Source organism: Phocoena sinus, chromosome 6 (genome assembly GCF_008692025.1).
Source record: "Phocoena sinus isolate mPhoSin1 chromosome 6, mPhoSin1.pri, whole genome shotgun sequence".
Classification (NCBI taxonomy): Eukaryota; Metazoa; Chordata; class Mammalia; order Artiodactyla; family Phocoenidae; genus Phocoena; species Phocoena sinus.
The window spans coordinates 56,192,923-56,214,988 of record NC_045768.1 but is presented as its reverse complement, the minus strand read 5'-3'; the positions used below and the strand labels follow the sequence as shown (position 1 = coordinate 56,214,988).

At 37.8% G+C, this 22,066-nt stretch overlaps 1 protein-coding gene across 5 annotated transcripts; it reads right to left on the bottom strand.

Moving 5' to 3' along the window:
* Positions 1–952: 952 nt before the first annotated feature.
* Positions 953–21,654, bottom strand: CD274 (CD274 molecule). Of its 5 annotated transcripts, none has more exons than XR_004350476.1 (8): positions 21,526–21,654; positions 16,370–16,435; positions 15,135–15,476; positions 8,415–8,699; positions 6,268–6,375; positions 5,308–5,462; positions 4,762–4,821; positions 953–4,018 (listed from the first exon to the last, which is right to left on the bottom strand). XR_004350476.1 is itself a non-coding variant. In XM_032635785.1 (8 exons), the coding sequence occupies exons 2-7, from the start codon at positions 16,419–16,421 to the stop codon at positions 3,996–3,998; spliced, it is 870 nt and encodes a 289-aa protein (XP_032491676.1). In that variant the 5' UTR covers positions 16,422–16,435; positions 21,526–21,654; the 3' UTR covers positions 953–3,670; positions 3,990–3,995. The 5 variants fall into 5 exon arrangements, 3 of the variants coding, with proteins under 3 accessions (XP_032491676.1, XP_032491677.1, XP_032491674.1); XM_032635785.1 differs by lacking the exon at positions 5,308–5,462 and having other exon boundaries at positions 953–3,670; positions 3,990–4,018; XR_004350475.1 differs by having other exon boundaries at positions 4,762–6,375.
* Between the last annotated feature and the right edge of the window lie 412 nt (positions 21,655–22,066).

Below are 22,066 nucleotides of genomic sequence, written 5' to 3'. Positions count from 1 at the left end.
AAAATATTTAGATAAAAATATATTTGGTCCACTTATGGCAGATAGTCACATGCTTGTAAAAGGGATTGGAGTAAAAGCTTAATGACGGCTTATGGTACATTTTCAAGCTAACTTTCCTACAGTATGGACCCTTCCAGTGTCACAAAATTCCATCCAGAACCATGACCACCAAAGCCAGCCAGGAAGATTGATCAGAAAGGTGAAACATACTGATGCCAACCATGCATTTTTATTGCTTTCATTGCCCAGCAGTGGCATAAACATTATATCATCATCATTTCTACAAAGATACTGATACTCTTTCTTTAGAACCATCTAGAATCTGATATATATTCTTAGAAATAGTCATCATTATCTTTTGAGAGTGTCTGGTTTAGAGAAATGATCAAAAGTCTCTTTAAAGTAAGCCTGATGACTAAGTAATTAAATTAGTTGACATTAAATCTTCTTACTGTCCCACCCTGAACCAGGCCTTAATCCTCAACTTGACTTCAATCTAGGTTTCTCACTTCCTTTTCAGAACCGCATGATTGAAATACATCCAGCTTCGTATGCATGGGCTTGCATATCCATGTCTACTGATCTGAGAAGAGTACTCTCGTAAAGGAAAGCCCCTTCATTTCCCTATAGTTTTCTTGAAGACCACTCCTCTCCCATCTCCCTTCCCTCAGATCTTCAATTTGGACAACACAATTTTGACTCTTTTCTTGGTATTTTCCTAAAGGAAGCTATCAAGTGAGAGAGGATGAAAATTTTCAATGCATTCTTTAAAAAATTCTTTTGATATTTTTTCATCACACAGGATGCAAGAGTATGCTGTGTAAACATAGAAGCTATGAAAAAAAGAACTAGGAAGGTAGCTGAAGATATTACAAGTAACTGTCTCCATCGGGATGTTGAACTGGAAATGGTCTTATAAAACATGTAGAAAACAAGAAAATAGATATGTGGGTGCACTGAAGAACAAAATAAATAAGAATATTTTATTAAGTTAATGCAGGTGTAAACAGTGACAATCCACTGCAGAACTAGATATCATCTCTGCCTGTATCATTTACAATGAAACACAAGACAAAGGGATAAAGTGCCTTACAAATCCCATACCACAAGAAGGCATTAAGATTTAGGAATGGAGTAAATAGACTTTACGTCTTGCTGAACCAGAATCCTCACTCGTACTTCACACAAACAAAGGATACTGTCACTCAAACAAGGGATATTGTGCAAATGAACATGTACAAAAAGATAACAGGAAAAGTTCTATTGGAGATTCTGTTTCTTCAGCCTTGACATGTGGCAAAGCAAAGACGGTCTTCCTTGTCAGTGATCCAGGTAAATGGCCAAGAGGGAAGAAATACTCTGGGACCTCCTGAGAGGGCATCTGAACTTTTGGAAAGCAATGTATTAGGAGGTTTGTGTAGTGGTGAGAACTGGTGGGACTCAAGGGTTCAGGCACAGCTCACAGGCATCACAGGCCTTTTCTGGCACAGATGAAGGTCTAGGGTCAAGGTACTTGACTGGAATTTCCAAAAAGAACATGTAATTTTGCAAGTGCAACATTGAATTCAAGTTTTTTTTTTTTGCAGTACGCGGGCCTCTCACTGCTGTGGCCTCTCCCGTTGTGGAGCACAGGCTCTGGACGCACAGGCTCAGCGGCCATGGCTCACGGGCCCAGCCGCTCCGCAGCATGTGGGATCTTCCCGGACTGGGGCAAGAACCCGCGTCCCCTGCATCGGCAGGCGGACTCTCAACCACTGTGCCACCAGGGAAGCCCCGAATTCAAGTTTATACTCAAGAGAAAACAGAAAAAAAAACAAGTTCCAGACATGATTCTGTCATACAGACTTAGCAATAAAGTCATCCTTTAGAGCCAGGTTGATCCCATGTACCCTGGAAAATCCATTTTGAGAAACACATTCTCTCTTTGAGAAACACAAAATAAACCAAATCCAAACACAGTCATAGAGCAAGTACTCGACAAACGCTGGTTGTCTAAATGTAGATGTAGTAACTCTTTAGTATGTACCACATCATATGAAAGATACTAAGAGACTATGGAAAAGATGACCTAGAACAAACAAGACATAGTACCCAGCCACTGGGAACTTCAAATTTGTTCTGTCTACTACCTAAGAAATAGTATATTAAATAAAAATAGCAAAGGGCACAGAAGACGCATAATGCATTACCACTTATGTGAAAAAGAGCAAAAACTAAAAATATATACACATTTTACAAACATTTCCACATATGTTCACAGAATATCTTTAGAAGACAAATAAACAAAAGACAAGTGTTGCTGCTTCTGGAAAGGGAAACTAGATGAGTAGGAAGATGGAATAGAGAATTTTTAATGTCTCCTACTGGACTTTTTGAATTTTGAATCATAAAAAAGTATGAATTCAAAATTCAATTGCATTTAAATTAAAAAACTGCTAGACAATACTAGGCACTATATAAATAAACGTCAAATTGCATGGCAAAGGCAAACAAATCAGGGGTAAATATAGTGATAGAAAAGGAATTCAAGAGCTGTTTTCCACAGTTTTGAAAAATCTGACATCTCATAAACTAAAATTGCTTTCATTATTAAAATGTTTAAGTATTTTCAACTGTCCAGGAACACACTGGCTGGCTACCCAGAGCGTCCCCTCCTTCGGCAGCATTTCTAGACTTTCCTCCTCATACAAGCATTCTCCTCGAACACCGTATACTATGATAATGCACCACGTTGTAGCAATACATTTTCTTACTGCTGTCCCCATGATACTATGAGCTCCTCGAGGGGAAGTGCTTTATCTTGCTCACATCTGTATACTCTGCCTGGCACAGCGATTGACATGGTAGGGTGCTTCCTAAATGTTCACTGAATTAATGAATTTCTTAAAGTAAAACAGAGCTGTAAATTGCATTCTAAAAGGACAGTGGGTAAAAAATTTTTTTAATTAAAAAATATTAAAAAGAATGTGTATATGTGTATAACTGAGTTATTTTGCTGTACAGCAGAGATCGGCACAACATTGTAAATCAACTACACCTCAATTAAAAGAAAGAAATAAAAGGAGAGTGGGTGACAGTCTCGGATATCTGAGGTCTGCTGTTTATTGTCTTGGGCAAGTTATTTTATCTTTGCTCCCTCAGCTGTGAAATGGGTAGAATAGTGCTTGCTACAACACAGCTGCTACAGGAATGAAATGAGATTATGTGTACACATAGTTGTAAAGCTGATACTTAAACGTAACATATTTTGGTAATGTATCTTACTTTGAGGTCTGAGAATAAGATTATCCAAGTCAGCCAAAGTATCAATGGGTTAAATAACGTAATATCCTATACAAACCAATGGTTTGTTCTCTATGGTTCCTACGTACTGATAGTTATAGAGGATATCAAGCAACTTACAAATACTATATTTTGCTGGACACACACAAGTCATCAAGCTTGGTCTGGTGACATAATTTTAACTTCTAATACAGCATATCTTCAAAAGAAATCACTCACAACCACACTCACATGACAAGACCCCACAGACTCAAAATAAATAAAAATAACTCATACTTAAGTACTGTTGCAACATTGGGACTCTCAATTACCCAGAAGACAAATCAACACTGAGTGAAGGCAAAGGGCACTTCTGCAGGAACTGACCATTAAATCAGGGAATCTCAACCTGTTTTCCTAGGATGAATGATGGATAATTTGCATGGAGATTTATCATTCAGAAGTGTCCTTTCTCCTTTTCATATGCATTGATGAGTCTCCCGGTCATTTTGAAGTACCAAGGTTTCCTTCCAGGCTAAGGCTACCTTTTTTACTCCTTCTTCCTTTGTTCTCTTCTTCTTTCCCAGCTTCCATTTTCAGAGCTTGGGCCTTTTAAGTTCTACATCATCTGCAGCCCACTGGCCCATTGCATGCCTCTGGTCATGCCTAGCCCTGACGAACTCAAACCACAGGCTGAGAATCCCTGCTTTAAGATCAGAAGTTTCAACGTCGGATTACGTCTCCTCAAATTGTGTATCTGGAGAGTGAAAATGAGAAACATAAGTTATATTTGCTAGATGATATAATAAACTTGCAATAACAGAAAGAAGCATATTATATTTATGTCCAATTTCCCTTACATGATAAAGTGTAACCAACCATCCTGCTTTGCCAGGAACTGTCCTGGTTGTGAAACTGAAAGACCCAACGCCTTATTTTTGCCAGATTTGTGTTCTTGGGTAATTTATATTATCTTCTTGATGCTCTGTTTTCTCTACTATAAAATGGGAATAATCCTAGTATTATCCTAGGATAATAAATAAATAAATACTGTTTGATTTTGTGGAGGGAGGAGATTGAAGTACTGCACATGAAGCAGTACACACAGTGCCTGATACACGTTTTATCTATCTATCTATCTATCTATCTATCTATCTATCTATCCATCCATCCATCCATCTATCTATCACCCATCCACATAAATCACTTTGGTCCCCTATTGCAGGGAGATGTTAGGATGCAGAGCAATAGAAACCTAACAGAGAGAAGCTGCCTCCTTCCCCCACCTCCGCAAAGAGCCATCCCTCTACTCTCCTTTGCCATCCCTAAATCTCAGACTGTGGGAATAGTTCTTATATCAGAGTTGTGAGGCAAAGAGGAGCTGGCAGTTCCAACAGTCAGCATTCTGTAAAATGAGGGGAGATTATGGCTGATAGCCTTCTCCTTGTTCTTTAACTTTTTACTTTTCCTTCAACTTCCGATCCCTGCTAATATTCTTACCATTTTGCTGCTTTGAGTTCATATCTCGGGTGCCACATTTTTCCATATCCATCACTCCCACTTGAAAAAAAAAATTATTTTTATTTCCATATAACACAACTCTACAACCCACACAGTGACTCAAGTTTAAATCCCAGGTTCCTATGAAACATTTTTAATCCCTTAGGAAATCTGGTAGACTTCCATATTCCAGGAGTCCCAACTCCTGAGGTTAATTCAACAGTTTAATTAATTCAAAATTTTCTAAATTTTATTCAGGAGTATATACTTATATTTTCCATTCTTCCCCCAGAGATGTACCATATTCTGAAATACTTTATCACACGCTGGTTTTCTAGTCCTTTCTAATGCCAACTAATTATTTTTCACATGGAAATGCAAGTTGGCCACAGCCACTTCCTTGGACAAATCAAAGCCATCTTAGGTCTTCCTATCACTGAAACTTGATCCTTATATTCTGGCTGTCTCAGTTCTGTTAAGTACTTGTTCATTAGAAGCAGCTGACCTCCACTCCCTCAATTACACCACTTTCCCAGATCCACCCACCTCTTAAGGGGTCGTAGGGAATTTCTCAACGACTATTGGAATTCCCTTCCATTTTCCACTTCTCTATTTGTCATCAGATAACTCTATACACAGATCATCATCAGATCCTTTGGTGTACTTCTCAAAGTACTGGGGAAATGTTCGTTCTGAATCATCTTAAAATGAAAGGAAATTATTTGAATAGCCACGTTTCCCTGAATTTTAATGGCCCCCTTGGGTAAATAGAGAAATACACACATTAAAATTATTTTAAAATCTATATAACACCCTCAGCCAGAAATCTTGCAAACTACTCTATGGTAAAAGTATCACTGCTCTCCATAAAGAACTATTTTTATTATTTAAAGGTCCCAGAAACCAGCTCAATATAACAGTGCAACTAATGCTAGACAAATTGAACTGAAACCAACAGGCATTTAGCTTTTTCTCTTCTGTAAGTCTGTGGTTATTTACATGACGGAAAGAAATTGTTTAACACTTGGTCTTCTTCAACCTCCATACACAACCTTTCTCTCACGATCTTCACCCAGCAATCCTGCACAGCTTCACTATAATTGCTATCAAACAGTGGAGTGTCTTTGCGCTACCTTCCAGAGGCAAGACAGGTTTGCTTGCAGCCATGATCCAATTCTCACCCCCTTGGAAAGGTTACTACAAGTGTTCACTGCCGCCCTTCAATGAAAGTAATACTGCAGAACAGTAACTAAAAACCTACTTTGCATAACTGAAAGTTGGCCCTGGAAGGGAAAGCTAATAGGAAACCATTTGATAAATCACTGTTTCCTGCTGGGGGCACCCCTAGCATTTTGGGTAGAAAAGTTCCCTGTTACACGGGACTGTTCTGCAGATTACAGGAGATTTAGCATCCCTGGCTCTGCCCACTAAGTGCCATTGTGACAAGTAGCACTCTCATATACTTCTCCTCAACCCCAATGGAGACTACTACAATAAAGGAAATACCATCTCTTTTTAGACAGAAGATGATTGTCAGGGTTAAACTAAGGAACAACAGGAGAGCTCCCAGAATCATCAAGTGAGTCCTCTTTTTTGCTGGATCTGGATATGGTTCTGAAAAACAAAACAAAATAAAAAGAAACTAAAGACAAAATCTTCTTTGGAAGGGGCCAAGAGAATAATCATCTTTGAAGCTTAATTTAGGATAGTATTAGGTTAATTTTCTTAAATACCATAAGTTCCTTTCCAGTGAGTGGCTGGAATGGTGAGATACCTCAGATATGAAAATGGGAGCAGCATGGAAAAGTGGAAGCAGCCCAAGCTTTGGACAGATGAACCTGGGGTTAAGTTCTGCTGCCACTCACTAGTTTTGAGATCTCCAGTAAGTCCTTAAACCAGCCTAAAAAATGGAAATGATAATGAAATTTTTGTGAGGCTAATGTTTATAAAGTGCTTTTCACAGGGAGTGGCAACTCAATATTATATGGTAGCCTTGATTATTTCACTTCCTGCATTCCTTAATATAAAAGGTAGCAGCCTACTGCACATGGCAAAGATGGAACATGAAGGCCAACTGGCATTGTCGAAGAGCTCCTGCTTCCCCATATCTGTGGCCATGATTGGGACCATTGTTTGCTATCTTTTCTTTCTCCACAGTTTGAACATCTTGGGACATCTAGTCATTGGCACCTCTCACCAACCTGTCTCCAGTCCCATGCAGGAAGAAAAGGGGTCTTACGGCACATGATGCTCAGAGACTGCTAACTCCCACCTCCCACCATTAGCCATGATCCATGACTACCTAGTTCAAGCTTTAAAGCTGTAGTCAGCTTTTCTCTAGTAGCTTGCAGTTTACAGAGCCTGTTAATAACTTTATGAATTAGGTGTGCCATTTTTTATTTTTTAAATTCCCAGGTTACAGATGAGGAAACAGATTCTGAGCAGTTAGGTGAGCTAACCCTAGGTCTTCCCACAAGTAAGTTATCATAAGATAGCTTTTAAATGACAGGAACCTATTATACTAATGCAGCTCCTACCAAAGTGATTCACACCCCAGTAAGAGCATCTCTTTAATTTTCTAAACTTCTTTTGTTTTTTTTGTTCATAGGACCACCCTGGATTGTCTTTTCCTATTGTTTACCTTTTCTATTCAATTTTTTATTTGTTTTCTCTGAAGTACCTAAGCTTTACTTTCAACATCTAGTGGGGGAGAGAGTGGTGAGAAGTGCCTCTGAGAAGCAGACAATATAAACCTCTGGGTTTATATTGGGTTGGCCAAAAAGTTCACTCGCTTTTAAGTAAAAATAAAAGACACATTTTTCATTTTCACGAAGAACTTCATTGAACAACGCATTCACTAACCGAACGAACTTTTTGGCCAAACCAATATTAACATCATGCTCTCAAGCTCGCTTTCTCTAAAGGTCTGAGCCTCTCACCAGAATGTATCCTGCTTTACCCACTTCTACAGGAGAGTGAGATAAAAATAAAATAGTTGATTCTGCGCAAACAAGAGTCTCAAATTATTTTCATACACCATAGCTCATGTATTCCTATGATGGTATTGCCCAATAGGTTATAACTATATAAGAAAAGTGAAACACACAGAAGAAGTCAAGTTGCTTGCCCAGGGACACACAGCCTTATATCTTACGCACTAAGCAGACTACCTTGGAGGAGGCAGATGGGGAGGAAGGATCTCTCCCGTTTGGAATAAGATAGGAAAGTACATTCCATTTGCTTCCTGCCACAGAAACTCTGGAAAGAAGGAAACAGCTCTGATGTGCTCAGATTTGGATTCCTGAAACTTGGTCTGAGTTGAGTCTTCCTCTCAGGTGCTGCCCTAGATCCCCCAGCCACAAGAGCATGTCCTACATAAAATGAGATTGCCTGTTTTATTATCTACTTCCTGGAGAGTGTTAACTGAGTCCCCAATGCCTGGCATGTACCACATATTCAATAAATATTTGCTGAATGTTTATTAAGTTGCAATATGACTTGGACGAATGGAGGTGAGGAAGTAGGATGCATTTTGTAAATACAGTGTTATTCATTCATTCAACAAACAATGAAAGCTTACAATGAGCAGGCATCAGGCTAGGTAGCAAGTGACAGTACTAGGCACATTTTAATTGAGACATTCATAATATTACCTGGGATGACCAACTCAGCTGTACTGTTTTCCTCATGACCTAATCTCCGAAAAATGCAGTAGAAAATCTCGTTAGCTGTTGTGTTGATTCTTAGTGTGCTGGTCACATTGAAAAGCTTCTCCTCCCTCTTGGAACTGGTAATGGTGGTTTTGCCACTCAGGACTCGGTGGTCACTGCTTGTCCAGATGACTTCAGCCTCAGGGTAACCCTCAGCCTGACACATTAGTTCATGTTCAGAGGTGACGGGATCCACAGAAATTGTTTGGTTGATTTTGCGGTATGAAGCTAGGTCATGAGCAAAAAGAAGGCATGGCTTTCACTTAGCACAGAACTAGACATGTGGCTTGGTCTTGTCTACCTTAGAAAGAATACCAATCCAGGCTGTTCTCAGAGAAATAAGCTTAATGTTCAGATGTTTCAGCAGTGGGGAATGCCTGGTAGTTCTGCCTCAACTCTTCCACTCATACTTGGGCCAAGTTTGGGCTTAAAGGAACAACTACCTTGCTATAAAAAACATATTGCTATTTTTATTGAGCTCAAAGTATTGATAAATGTATAGATTAATTAAAAGAGAATTGTCATCTTTACACCAGTAGTCTTTCTATCTAAATATAAAATATGTTTGTCCATTTACTCAAGTCTTTATATGTTTCGCAGTAAAGTTTTACAGTTTTTACAAAGGGCCAAATTCTTAAATTTATTATCTCTTTGTTGATGTAAAGCTGTCTTTATAAACATGAACATCTCCAGCTGTTCAGTACTGTTTTCTTAGACTTTATTTAATAAACAGAAAATCTCATTTTGATGGGCCATTCACTTTTCCAATTTTAGGTAAATGATAAGAAATTAGGTATGAAAATAGTATAACGTCATTGTAAAAGTGGATACGTGTTCTCTGCATGATAATTTTTAAAGTTTAAATGCATTTTAAAAAACTTTACAATAGTTTTAGATTTACAGAAAAGTTGCAAAGATAGTACAGAGTGCCCACATACCTCTCCCAGTTTCCTCTATTGTTACCATCTTACATTACCATGGTACTTTCATCCTAACTAAGGAACCAACATTAGTACAGTACTATTAACTAAACTTTATACTTTGTTCTATTTCACTAGTTTTCCCTAATGTCCTTTTCCTGTTCTAGGATCTCATCTAGAATACCATATTATGATACTTATTTTTTAAACCTTTTATGCTGGTTATTTTAATAAATCATTTAATTATACTCAAGGAAGAAACTTTGATTAAATTTTAGATCATAAGTTTGGGACCCTTTTAGGAGTAAGATACCCGATGTACTAAATATTCTAGTAGATTATTTAGTCCATTTACAATGCCTAAGAACTTTTTCATGTTTATTCATGATAAGTATGTTAACATGTTATTATTCTGTTGGCATAATTTTTATTTTACTCCTAATATTTTAGTGTAACCACTAATGGTCCACCTAGAGCCTTAATTCTCCATTCCTTTACTAAAGACACAACAATGGCTTTGTGATATGATATATTCACAGAGATTTAATACAATACAGCCAGGATCAAACAAAACTGAAATAATGATATTATGTTCAATGAAAACATTGAAAATCAACATAATTACAATTTCAAAACATATAAATAATGGTTCTCATGAGTACTTGAATCCTCAACCTTTATCTATTATATTTAAGCATTCTTTTAAAAAGGAATCCACTGATTATACCTCATGAAATAATATTACCATAACAGGTTCTAATTCATATAGCACATAGCTTGATTTTTGGACAATTAAAATTCCAAGCCTAAAATCAGAGTGAATAGTAAACTTTAAGGGTAAAATGTTTGCTTTTTTACCCTTTGATTATTATTTTTAATGGAATAAGAACAAAGGAGAATGTTGTTTCATGCCTGGGCATATGTATAAATGTACTGTACTGTTAACGGCCCAACAAATTAGCGGATTCATTCTACTCACTGATTAAATACCCATTTTATTAGTCTCTCAAGTGGAGCACATGTATTTGGGTTTAATAAAAAATATTAGAACCTCCACTTATACGTATTTTTATCATAACAATTAAGAAATAATCTAAGCTTAATGAGATTTACTGATTGACATTGGGCCTCACTTTGTCTTAAAGGAATAGGGGAGTTTTATAACACCTAAGGGAGGACAGTGACTTGTTTGGGATTATTATAGATATTCAGGTCCTCTCATATAATTTCTTTTTAAATATTTATTTATTTAGCTGTGTAGGGTCTTAGTTGTGGCATGCAGGATCTAGTTCCCTGACCAGGGATCGAACCTGGGCCCCCTGAGTTGAGAGTGCAGAGTCTTAGCCACTGGACCACTAGGGAAGTCCCTCTCATCTAATTTTAACTAAACTAACCTGCTTACAAAATGAACAACTAATTAAAAGGTTTCCCACAAAGAAACTGAGGATTGGATATATTACCAATAATTCAAGCAAAAACCAAAAGGAAATGGCAAGAGTGATACTTATTACCATGACTTTATGAAGTAAAACAACAAGTACCTAATTGGATCTGACAAGGCATTGGTTAAAAAAACCTTAAGATTGTCAAGACCATCCATTTTTGTTAATGAGAAATTTCACCTAAGATATATTATGCCTTGAAATATTAGCTAACTATAGTGAAGCATCATAATTAGTAAGACTGAAAATATTGTTTATTAAATTTTCATTTCATATTTTTAAAATTTCTATTTTTGTACATTTATAGAATGTGCAATGTATTATGTTGAACCATATGAAATTGGTGATATTCAATTTCTTTTGCCTTTAAAAAATGTCAATTTCTGATGATATAACATATATTAGCACAAGTACATTCTTTATAAACACACACATACATATATTAGTTTAACATGCTTTACTAATGAGGTAGGTAATCGAAAACATTTGCAGACTCCTGATTTACTAGATCTAGCGTACACATGTTCTAATGCAACTATTACATCCAGACAACGAAAAGCTAACAGTAGTTTTGAAGTCAATATACAACTCAGGGCTTCTCTGGTGGCACAGTGGTTGAGAGTCCGCCTGCCAATGCAGGGGCCACGGGTTTGTGCCCCAGTCCGGGAAGATCCCACACGCCATGGAGCGGCTGGGCCCGTGAGCCATGGCCGCTGAGCCTGTGCGTCCGGAGCCTGTGCTCCGCAACGGGAGAGGCCACAACAGTGAGAGGCCCGCGTACCGCAAAAAAAAAAAAAAAATACAACTCAATACACACTTTGGAGGTACAAATACAGGAAATAAACCTGGTTGTTAAGGGCACAGACTTCAGAGCCAGATTGCTTGAGTTTAGAACCTGGCTTCATCACTTAATAGTTTAATGAACTTGGCAAATTACTTAATTTCTTTGGACCTCAGTTTGCTCAGCCATGAAATGAGAAGAATACCACCACATATCACTGACTCTTAAGATGTCACCTACTGAAAGACACACTCAGATTTCAGAGATAGTAAAATGTGAAAAACATGCATCTTAGACATGATAAAGCTCCTACTTCATAGAGTCGCTTGAGGATTAAATGAGATAATATAGGCAAAGTGCTTAGGATAGGGCCTGGCACATAAGTACTATATAAGTGTTAATTACTACTGCTTTTACTGCTAGAGCTGCTCCTCCTCTTCTTACTACTAGCAAAGTGCACTCATGTGGTATTCTTTAGAAAGTACTGACAGTTCCTGATGAACAGTCTTGGAAATAAATTTTCATGTATCCAAACCTGTTCGTGTTTCAAATTTTTTAGGCTTATCCTATTTGAGGAAATATGCCATTCATTCATTCATTCAACATATATATTTTTGTGGGTTCTTATCACACTACTACTCTTATATGCCAAGTCCTAGGGATACAGTAATAAATAAAATAGATGAAATCTCTGCCTTTGTGGACTATATATTCTAGAAGAAGGAGAGAGATAATAAACAAAATATGTAGGTACATTTATATGATACGTTACATGATATATTAGATGGGGATTTAATGCTACAGGGAAAACTTAAACAGGGCTGGTTGGTGAATTTGGAGGAGAGATGGGGTTGGTGAAGAATGATAGCAGTTAATCCTTGGTCCATATGAACAAATTGGCTTTATCAGGATAACTATACATACTCTGTTCTTTCAATGTCTCATCCCATTTAAGTTCTTGAAAGTAGAAACGGGCACTTCATTTTCCCTGCTATTAGATTCAGTGTTTAAGGAAAAATAACATTTTCAACTGAAAGTCAGATGCCTGAGAGTCTGGTATTTAAACAAACATGAAAGGTGCAATAACACCAAAGTGATAATAATTGAGTTAATCTAAAGCTAAACTCTTTCAAATTTCAGTTTTGAAATGCTTCACCTTTAAAATCCCATGGTGAGTAAACTCCCTATGGGAAAGCTGTGTTACCACATGTTTGCAGTGATGGGAAGCGAAGCCCAACAGCGTTACTGTGAAATCGTTTGCATATGGAGGTGACTCAGTAGTTTTACTTCCCTGAGTTGTAAAGCTCATGCAAGCTGGCCACCGCACTTCTTTGGTGACACTGCCTCAGTGCAATTGAAGCTTGGTAGCTGACTTGCTTTCAGTGCAGCTCAACTTGACCTCCAAGACCACTATGTGCAAATGACAACTAGATGGACTGGGACTAGGATGCCAAATTGGTAATTTATAGTACAAAATGGAATGGTCAGACAAGTCACATCCTCAAATCTGGTTGGTCAACTGCTTTGCTCCATCAAGGACCCCTCCTTGGAAAAACCATCAGTGCCAAGAGATTTCCCATTGTGTCAAACCACAGCAAAGGAAATCACAAATCCACAAGGGACATTACAGAGCCCAGGTAACCTGGAAGAACACCCTTCTTCACTACAGGGACAGCTTTTCCACTCTCTGCATACTCCCTAAGACTGATGAGAGACTCTTCTTCTGGAAGCAGAGACATATACTCTATACTTCTTTCTAACCGACTGCCAGGCTTATGCTCTTCCTCTCTACCCTAGATCCAGCAATGCTGGCTGTTCATGGAGCTAAGTCTTGATAATTTCTTTAATGCCTTGAAACATAGTATGCCTGATATTTGCTGATGGACTAAAGAAAAGTTAAAAATCCCAACTTGGGATCCCATCAGCTTGCTTTCATGAATATCTGTTATGGAGAAGCATATGGTAAGATACAATTAAATTAAATCTACCTCACAAGACAAGTGACATTTTGACAAAAGTAGCATTAATTGAACCAGAATTAGAGACCCAGCAATGTACCATAAAACAGATGCATTTCTCCTAATTCTTATATAATTTTGATTTTGACTTTATAATGATTAGTTATCCCTTTATGATAAGTGTAAACTTTTTCTATTTATATTCCTGACATTCAGATTGATGGTACTTAGGAATAGAAACACCAAGGGATGATGATTTAATTCTAGTCACATATTAAAAGGTCACCATGTAAACAAAAGAAGCAAGCAGATAATCTCAAAACTATGACTAGAGATGGCAGATTTCAGCTCAATATCAGAAAGTAATTACAATAGGCTATAGAAGGAAGGTCCAAATGACAGGGGTATCATTGTAGGAAGTATGTGAGTAGAAGATCCTTTCAGGGGATTGCTGTTCTTTGGGTGTTTGGATTAGCTGCTCTTGCCTGGGATCCTTTCAGCTCTCAATTTTATGAATCTTAACAGTGAAAGCAGCGGTGGTCAGCTAAGGTGTTTTCCTTTACTGAGCTAGAAGCAACCCAAAACTTTGAATCCAGGTGACCTGATGTCATATTTATAGGTCAGTACCCAGGAATTTGACACAGTTCCTCTTCAACACTCCAAGATAAAAATGGTACAGATTTTTAAGATGAATGTATGCCTAGTGAGCATAGTTTATACTGTCTCTGAGGAAGAATAGTTTATTCAATACTTGACTTGATTATTTTTTGCCTTCATAGATTGATTCAAGTCTTTTTGAATGTGAACCTTACAATGGGGTTTGTCATTAATATATTTGTTTGGATTTGACATAGAGAGGTTCAAAGAAAAAATGCTGGCAGACCTCATAAAATTAAGAAATAGGTATTGAATTTAAAAATTCTTGGAGGGACACACAAATAGTGACTATTATCCTTGCATGCCATGGAAGATAGTGGTGAAGGGAGGAGAGACACTTCTGTGGTTCATTTATTCTCTTCCACAGTTTCCGAATTATTTGCAAGAATATATATATATATATATTTATATATATTACTTTTATAATAATAAAAAAGTGAAGATTAGGAATTTATTTATTTATTTATTTTTTTGCGGTACGTGGGCCTCTCACTGCTGTGGCCTCTCCTGTTGTGGAGCACAGGCTCCGGACGTGCAAGCTCAGCGGCCATGGCTCACGGGCCCAGCCGCTCCGCGGCATGCGGGATCCTCCCAGACCGGGGCACGAACCCGTGTCCCCTGCATCGGCAGGCGGACTCCCAACCACTGCACCACCAGGGAAGCCCTAGGAATTTATTTTTAGGAAAACTGAACGTGTTGTGAAACATGACTGCCACATTTGGCTCTGGATCTCCAGGGACTATCAAACAGGATGTGCTCAAGCAATGCTCATTGGATGAGTATGTGAATGAATGAATGAACAGACTGCTGCTATGGAAAGTGAGGCTGGACTTCCAAGATTGAAAAGTTCTCAACACTGAGATATGGTTCTAATAAAGGCTGTGTCTATCTGTAATAGGTCTTACCATTGACTTTCAAAGTAATCCGCTTGTAGTCGGCACCGCCATAGCTGATCAAGCAGCAGTAAATCCCTGCATCCTGCAATTTCACATCTGTTATCTGAAGTGCGGCCTTCCCCAAGGGGAGCTGGTTCTTCAACAGCAGGGCCCTCTGGTTGTAGCTACTGTGCTGAACATTCAGGTCTTCTTCCCCATTCACAAACTGAATAATTTTCTTATCCTCCATTTCCCAGTAAACAACTAATGCCAACAGGTTTAATTGTTTGTCTACTGGAAATCTGCATTCCAATGTCACATTGCTGCCATACTCTACCACATACAGGTCCTTGGGAACTGTGATAGTAAATGCTGAAAAGAAAGATGACCAATCTTTAGAAGATGGAAAATTCCTCAAAAAATTTATAGAATGAGTGCAGGGTTTATAAAAGCTTTATCTGATCACTTATGTGATAATTACATTTAAGGACTTACTTCCCTGAAATACATATTTTATCCAGTGAGCTTGAGACATGTTTTAGGATGTATATCTCACACCTGAGTTAAAATAATAAAATTAGCTAAACAAGTTGTAGTCCCAAAATTCATAAACATACACTACTGTAGAAATATTACATGGTAATGGGGTGCTTATAACCAGGGATACTTTGTTTCATGTGGACATCCCCAGAATGTCCTTTGACTGGACACTCATTGCCTTTTACATAGTCTAAATCATAGATTCCAATAGTCCTCTCTACATACTGCCTGAAACTCTTAATCAGTTGTCTGGCCAGAGGTAGATGAGTACAGAGATTTAGGGAGGGTCTCAGGCTGATGCCAGTACTGTGTTACCCTGACACTGCATGTACACTATAATTCTTCCTTAGAATATACTCACTGGGAGAAGCAGGTCATAGAGCAAGGTGGATAGAATGATCCTGCCCTTGTTTAAAACAAGCATATAAAAGTATACACATAGGCCATTTCCTCAGATATTTTAAGTAATTATCCTTGGGAAATGGATAATGGATAATGAGTAATGGATAAATGGATATGGGCTAATTTTGTTTCTTTAGATGTGTCCATACTCCCTATATCTTTGTCCATTGAAATAGGTTTATGAAGTATGTTTATGAATTATAATAAAGGAAAAATAGAATGTCTTCTCTACAAAAATTATATCTATTTTATTATTTCAGTTTTTTATCTTATAGTTAAAATATTTAAATTATAGAACCTAATGAAAGGATTTGGTGTCTTACCTTTCAGTAAACAACAGTAAGCCATGAATGTAAAGATACTGTATATCCTCATCTTTCTGGAATGACCTAATTATGGAAAACACAAAAAGAAAACTGCTTTACTCAATAATTGAATATCCAGACATTATGGGACTTGGCAGTTTTAACTGAAATTGTCTTTTGATAACCAGACAATGACTGATTTGTAAGTGCTGAAATACAGCAGGGAATTTAGAAGTTCAATACCTTCACTTAATATCCCACAGCCACATAAAGCTAAATGAAAAAAAAAAAAGGTACTATGATGAGAATTCTAATTACAAGGCCTGTAAAAAAACTTGTACACTCAGAAGAAACCAAGAAGAAAATATTGCACCAAAATCCTCTCAATTACTTTTTGTTTTTTTCCTGCAGTGTAACATATCTAGAAATCCAAGCCTGCCCTATACAAAATTTCAAAGCAAGAAGAATCTGACTTCCATTATCTCCCACCTTTCAATGCCTTTTCCCCCCACTAGCAGCTTTCATCCTACCCTTTAACTATTCAAGCCTTCTGCATTATTATCCCAACCATGCCAGTTCTCCCTCAGGTTCCATCCTTCTAAAATCTCCTCTTTCGTCCTTTGCTTATCCCAAATTATAAATTCCATTCCCTCAATAAACTGATTCCACTAGTAGTAGGGGGAGTGAGAAGGAGAAACAGTTGGATTCAACCACTTCACATTAAGATGTGACTCACTCACAGCCCTCTTTCAGGGGTATCTGCCTAGATTCTACACTTTATTGTGTCATCCTGCCTGAAATTCTACCAATTCTTTGATTCAGCAAACATTGATTGAGTAGTTTTTCTGTGCCAGGCACTAATTTAGGCATTAGGGATACAGCAGTGAACAGGAAAGAAAAGTCACTCTCCTCTAGGAGCATATATTCCAGTAGAGGAGTAAATAGTGATTTGTTCTATAGTTCAGCAAATCTGTATTTTCTCTCTCATGTAATACATACATTTACATTTTGAGAAGAAAGCCGGCTTTCTGCCTTAGGGTCTCTTCGACCTTTGTATACATACAAAAACTCACAATTGATCAATTAATCAATGTTACACATATGTAAGGCAGAAGATTTATGTCATGCATATATAAATAGCTCCTAAAAATCAATAAGAAAAGTACACACAACCCAACAGGAAAATGAGCCAAAGGTTCTAATATACAGTTCAGAGAATAAGAAATACAAATGACATCTAAACATAGGAAACGATGCTCAATTTTACCAATAAAGAAAAAAATAATAGTTTAAGATATGAGACACCATTTTTCACTTATTAGCTTGATCAAAATTATAAAGTTTCCTAATATTTAGCATTTCTGAGGATATGAACAAATGGGTTTCCTTACCCACTAATGGTAGGAATGTGAAGTTGTATAACCTTTTTTGGAAGGGCAATTTGGTAATCTCCATTAAAATCTTAAATGTATATGTCATATTAGCTTTCACTTCCTCTCTGAGAAATATATCTTACAAAAACAAAAACACATGCATGTAACAATAGACGCCAAAGGATTAGCACTGCTAATACCAGCCCCAAACTGGGAAAACCCTAGATAGCCTAAATGGTTAAATAAATTTTGGTATGTCCACATAATGTAATACCATTAAGGAAAGAATACATGTAGATGTATTGACTTTATAAAGATGTAGAAAGTAAGTTGCAGAACAGTATATGTAGCAGAAATCCACTTTTGTTTAAAAAAGAAATAATCTGTGTGTGTATATTTAGACATGGAAATTTACAGAAAAATCCATACCAAGATGCTGACAGTGATTATATCTAGGAACAAAATTAAAGGAAGAATAGTCAGGTATTTATCTCTTTATAGTTTTCAAAAGGAAGAAAGGATGGGAGAAAAAGAAGAAAAGGGAGATGAGATTGTGAATGACTTCTTTGGTGTTTTCCTGTGTCCAGATTTTCAAACCAATGAATATGTTTTATTTTTATTAGAAAAAAATAAAAACAAAATTTAATGAACCATTTCATCTTGCCAAGCTGCAGAGAGTTTGGCAGATGGAGTAGTATAATGGAAAGAACCTCAGAACCCCAAACATCAGAGTGGAGGTAGAATAATGGCATGTGTTTATTTTTCTATTTTTTCTTCATTATTAAAATAATATTACCACATTATGGCAAATAAGAAAACAAGGGGAAAGTCACCCACTATTCCATCACTTAACCCAGGGAGCATTTGGTAATGCCTGGAAACATCTTTAGTTGTCAAAATGGGGTGGAGAGAGGGTTGCTACTATCTAGTGAGTAGAGGCCAGGGATGCTGCTAAACCTCCTACAATGCACAGGACGGCCCCCACAGCAAAGAACTATCTGTCCCAAAATGTCAACAGTGCCAAGGCTGAGAAACCTTACAACCACTGTGAGCATTTCGGTATATATTTTTGTTCCAGTCTTTTCCCCATGAAGCTTTTAAGAACAATTATACACATAACACCCATTTTTCAATTTAATATTTTGACAAATAATTTCCATTTTACTGCATGATATTTATAAGTATCTTGTTTAGTGGTCCCGTAATGTTTAGTTTCCCTGTTGTTAGGTAAGGATTGCTTCCAGTTTTAAAAATATAAATATTTGTGTATTCAGCAAATATTTGTTAAGTATCTACTGTGTACCAGGTCCCAGGCTAGGCCCTGAGGACAGATTTTCCTCAAGCGGAACTGTTGATCAAGGACAAAGAACATTTTCCTGGTTCTTGATACATGTGGATAATTGGTGCCAGTTACATTGGGTCTTCACCTAGCACTTGGTTTTGTTTAAAATATATATTTTTTCTAATTTAATTACAAAGTACAACTTGAAGTTTGTTGATTGTTTTAGTTCTTTTGTGAATTATCTGATCATTTTTTGGCCTGTTTATCTTAATGGTTTCTTATCAACCTGTATGAATCCTTCATGTTCATATAGATATACACATACAAAAACGGTAAAATAAAACAAATCATCATCAGCCTCTTGCTAGTGTTAGGTGCATAATTCTTATTTCACTCCTTTCTGTCTGCTCTGTAAATGGGAAACAGGGATGGCAGCCAGGACTGTGAGAACACAAAGGTTGCTGAAATGAGGCTGCAGCAGCTATCTGCCTATCCTTTATTTGGGCCAGAGTTGATTATACCACAATTATAAAATACTAATGTGATATAATAAACACAAATACATTTATTGGGCAGAAGAAAACTTAAGATGCCCCTAACTCCAAGCAAAGAACTGAATAAAACAGAGGGGCATTAAATCCACTCATGGATTTCAACTAACTTTTCCAATGTTTATGGCATACCCTGGTGGAGTTCCTACCCCTTAAGGAATTTAGTTGAAAATTTTAGAGGTAATAAAAGTTTACTGGAAGGTGATGGATTAGATCTGATATTTACCTAATTCCTCATTACAGCTCCTCTTCCAAGGCTCCATTCCCTTGGAGTGCAGTTGTTGTTAGTGGAGGGAAGATAGGTAGATAGATAGATAGATAGGGACCATGTAAACAGACATGGTCTTTGACCTCTAAACTCCACATTAGGGCAGTTGGTCTGAGAACGCTGACATCTTCTTCAGGGAAGAAACTGACAGTATATCTGAATTCCCAGACAAGAACTGAGACATTTAAAGAGCAAGGAAAACGTGAACTAGGGAAGAAGCGATGGTTCATTCAGGATGGGGAAGCAGGTTTGTCCCTGGGGGAACCCAGTGTAACACTATGGAGCTGATACTACTTCTCTAGCTTCTTAAGGTAGGATGGGTAGGACGAAAAGACAGGGAAAAGAACTCAAGCTTTCTTTCTCAAAAGTATAAGCAAGGAGTGTCTTGATATCTGTTAGTTCAGGGTTTCCTTTGATTGTTACCTGATGTATATGTACTATGATTTGATTTTTAAAAATTCCTAGAGTTTGAAAGTGTGTCTCCCAGTAAGCTGAAAATCTACCCAATTAACAGATCGAGTTGATCTATTTAAACCTCTATGAAATACAAAACTCTATTAAACTCGACTAAACCCTGTGTCCTTTCTCCTTCCCCTCAGTCACACTGAGATATTCTTGTACATTTCCCAGGTGTCGCTTCAATTCCCAATAGTATTTCTGTGGCTTCCTTTAAGACCACACTCTAACTATTGTCCTGTAACCTCTGCCTACTGTACTTAACTGAAAAAAAGGCTATTTTTTTCTTTAGAGTATCACAGTTCTTAAAAACTGCTGGGCAACTGTCAATGTGAACTGACACAACTTTTCTGAAAGGAAATTTTCAATTTGTATCAAAAGGCTGTTAAAACATTCAGACTTTGATTAAGTAGTTATACTTGTAATAGTTAATCTGAAAGAAATAATCAACAATGTCCCAGATATCTATATGCAATGATGTTCAATGAATGGCTAAAATAGTGAACCACTGTAAATAATCTTTATGTCCAGCATGGGGGATTAATTTTGTTTGGTTGTCCAGCACCATAGAATGTAGCCATTAAAAAAAAAAATCACATTTTTATAAAGCAATTTAATCCATAGAAAATCAGCCACATTAGGTGCACAAAACAAGGTGGAACAATGATACATGAAGACTCCCTGTGTTTTAAGACAAACCCAAACTGAACTCTGACATAGGCTAAGCTCAATGTGGCTAAGAAATGTTTAACATTTTTTTCCTTAGGCTCCTCTCTTCCGCCTTCAGGACTCCTTTAGTCCTCAAAGCAGATAGAGCAAAGAACTCGGGCTCGGGTATCCTGGCTCTTACAGCAGGAAGGGACCTTAAGAGATGCTGCAGGTGTGATGACTTACCCAGATCAGACTGCTAGTGAGCAGCTAAAGGTGGACTAGGACCCGGGTGTCCCGACCTCCAACCCAGGAATTTCCCTCTAGACCCGGTTACCCACCTCAGGACCACATTCGTGAACGCGCAGGAACATATATGTACTTACAGGATAAGCAAAACTGAATCCCCCTAGCTAAAGGCTAAACTTGTTACTTGTTCCAATTAACCTTAATCGGCTCTACTGCACCCAAACCATCACGCTTTCCCTTTCCCTTCTCCTCTCTCCATCCCAAAGAAAGGGTCTGTTGACGTTCCGTTTTAAAGTGCCCAGCGAGATGGCCAAAGATGCTGGCCAGTGAGCGAGAACGCTCCCTACCTGCGGGCGGGAGACTCTCGGCTGGCGGGGAGGCTTCGGCACTGCGCCCGGGACTGCGAGGACCACCCGCGGCGGGCCGCAGCTAAAGAGCTAGCTTGGATTTCTCCGCCCACCCCTGCCAGACAGTCCCGCCCCCGGATCAGCACCCCACGCCCCCGACTGGATTTTCTTACGCTGCCGCTAAACTTGTAATCTGGAAAACAAGCGGATTTTTCATTTTTGGAATAAAAAGTTAGATAAGTGAAACCAAAAGTGAAACTTAAGACCGGCTTCCCGTAAATCAGCTTTTGAAAAGAAAAGCTTCAAAGATTAAAACAAATCAATATCTGATGTTTTAAACAATGTTTAAAAACAAACCAACGTCCGAAATCATCGCTAAGATTTCAGACGTTGGTTTTACCTTCAGAATTCACACTCTAAATTCTGCCATGCGGTTTCCCCTCTTTCTGATAAAAGCTTTTACAAGATAACGGATCATCCTGATAACTTGCTATAAATCTACAACATAAAGAAAGTAAAATGACGGGCCCATATGGCTTTG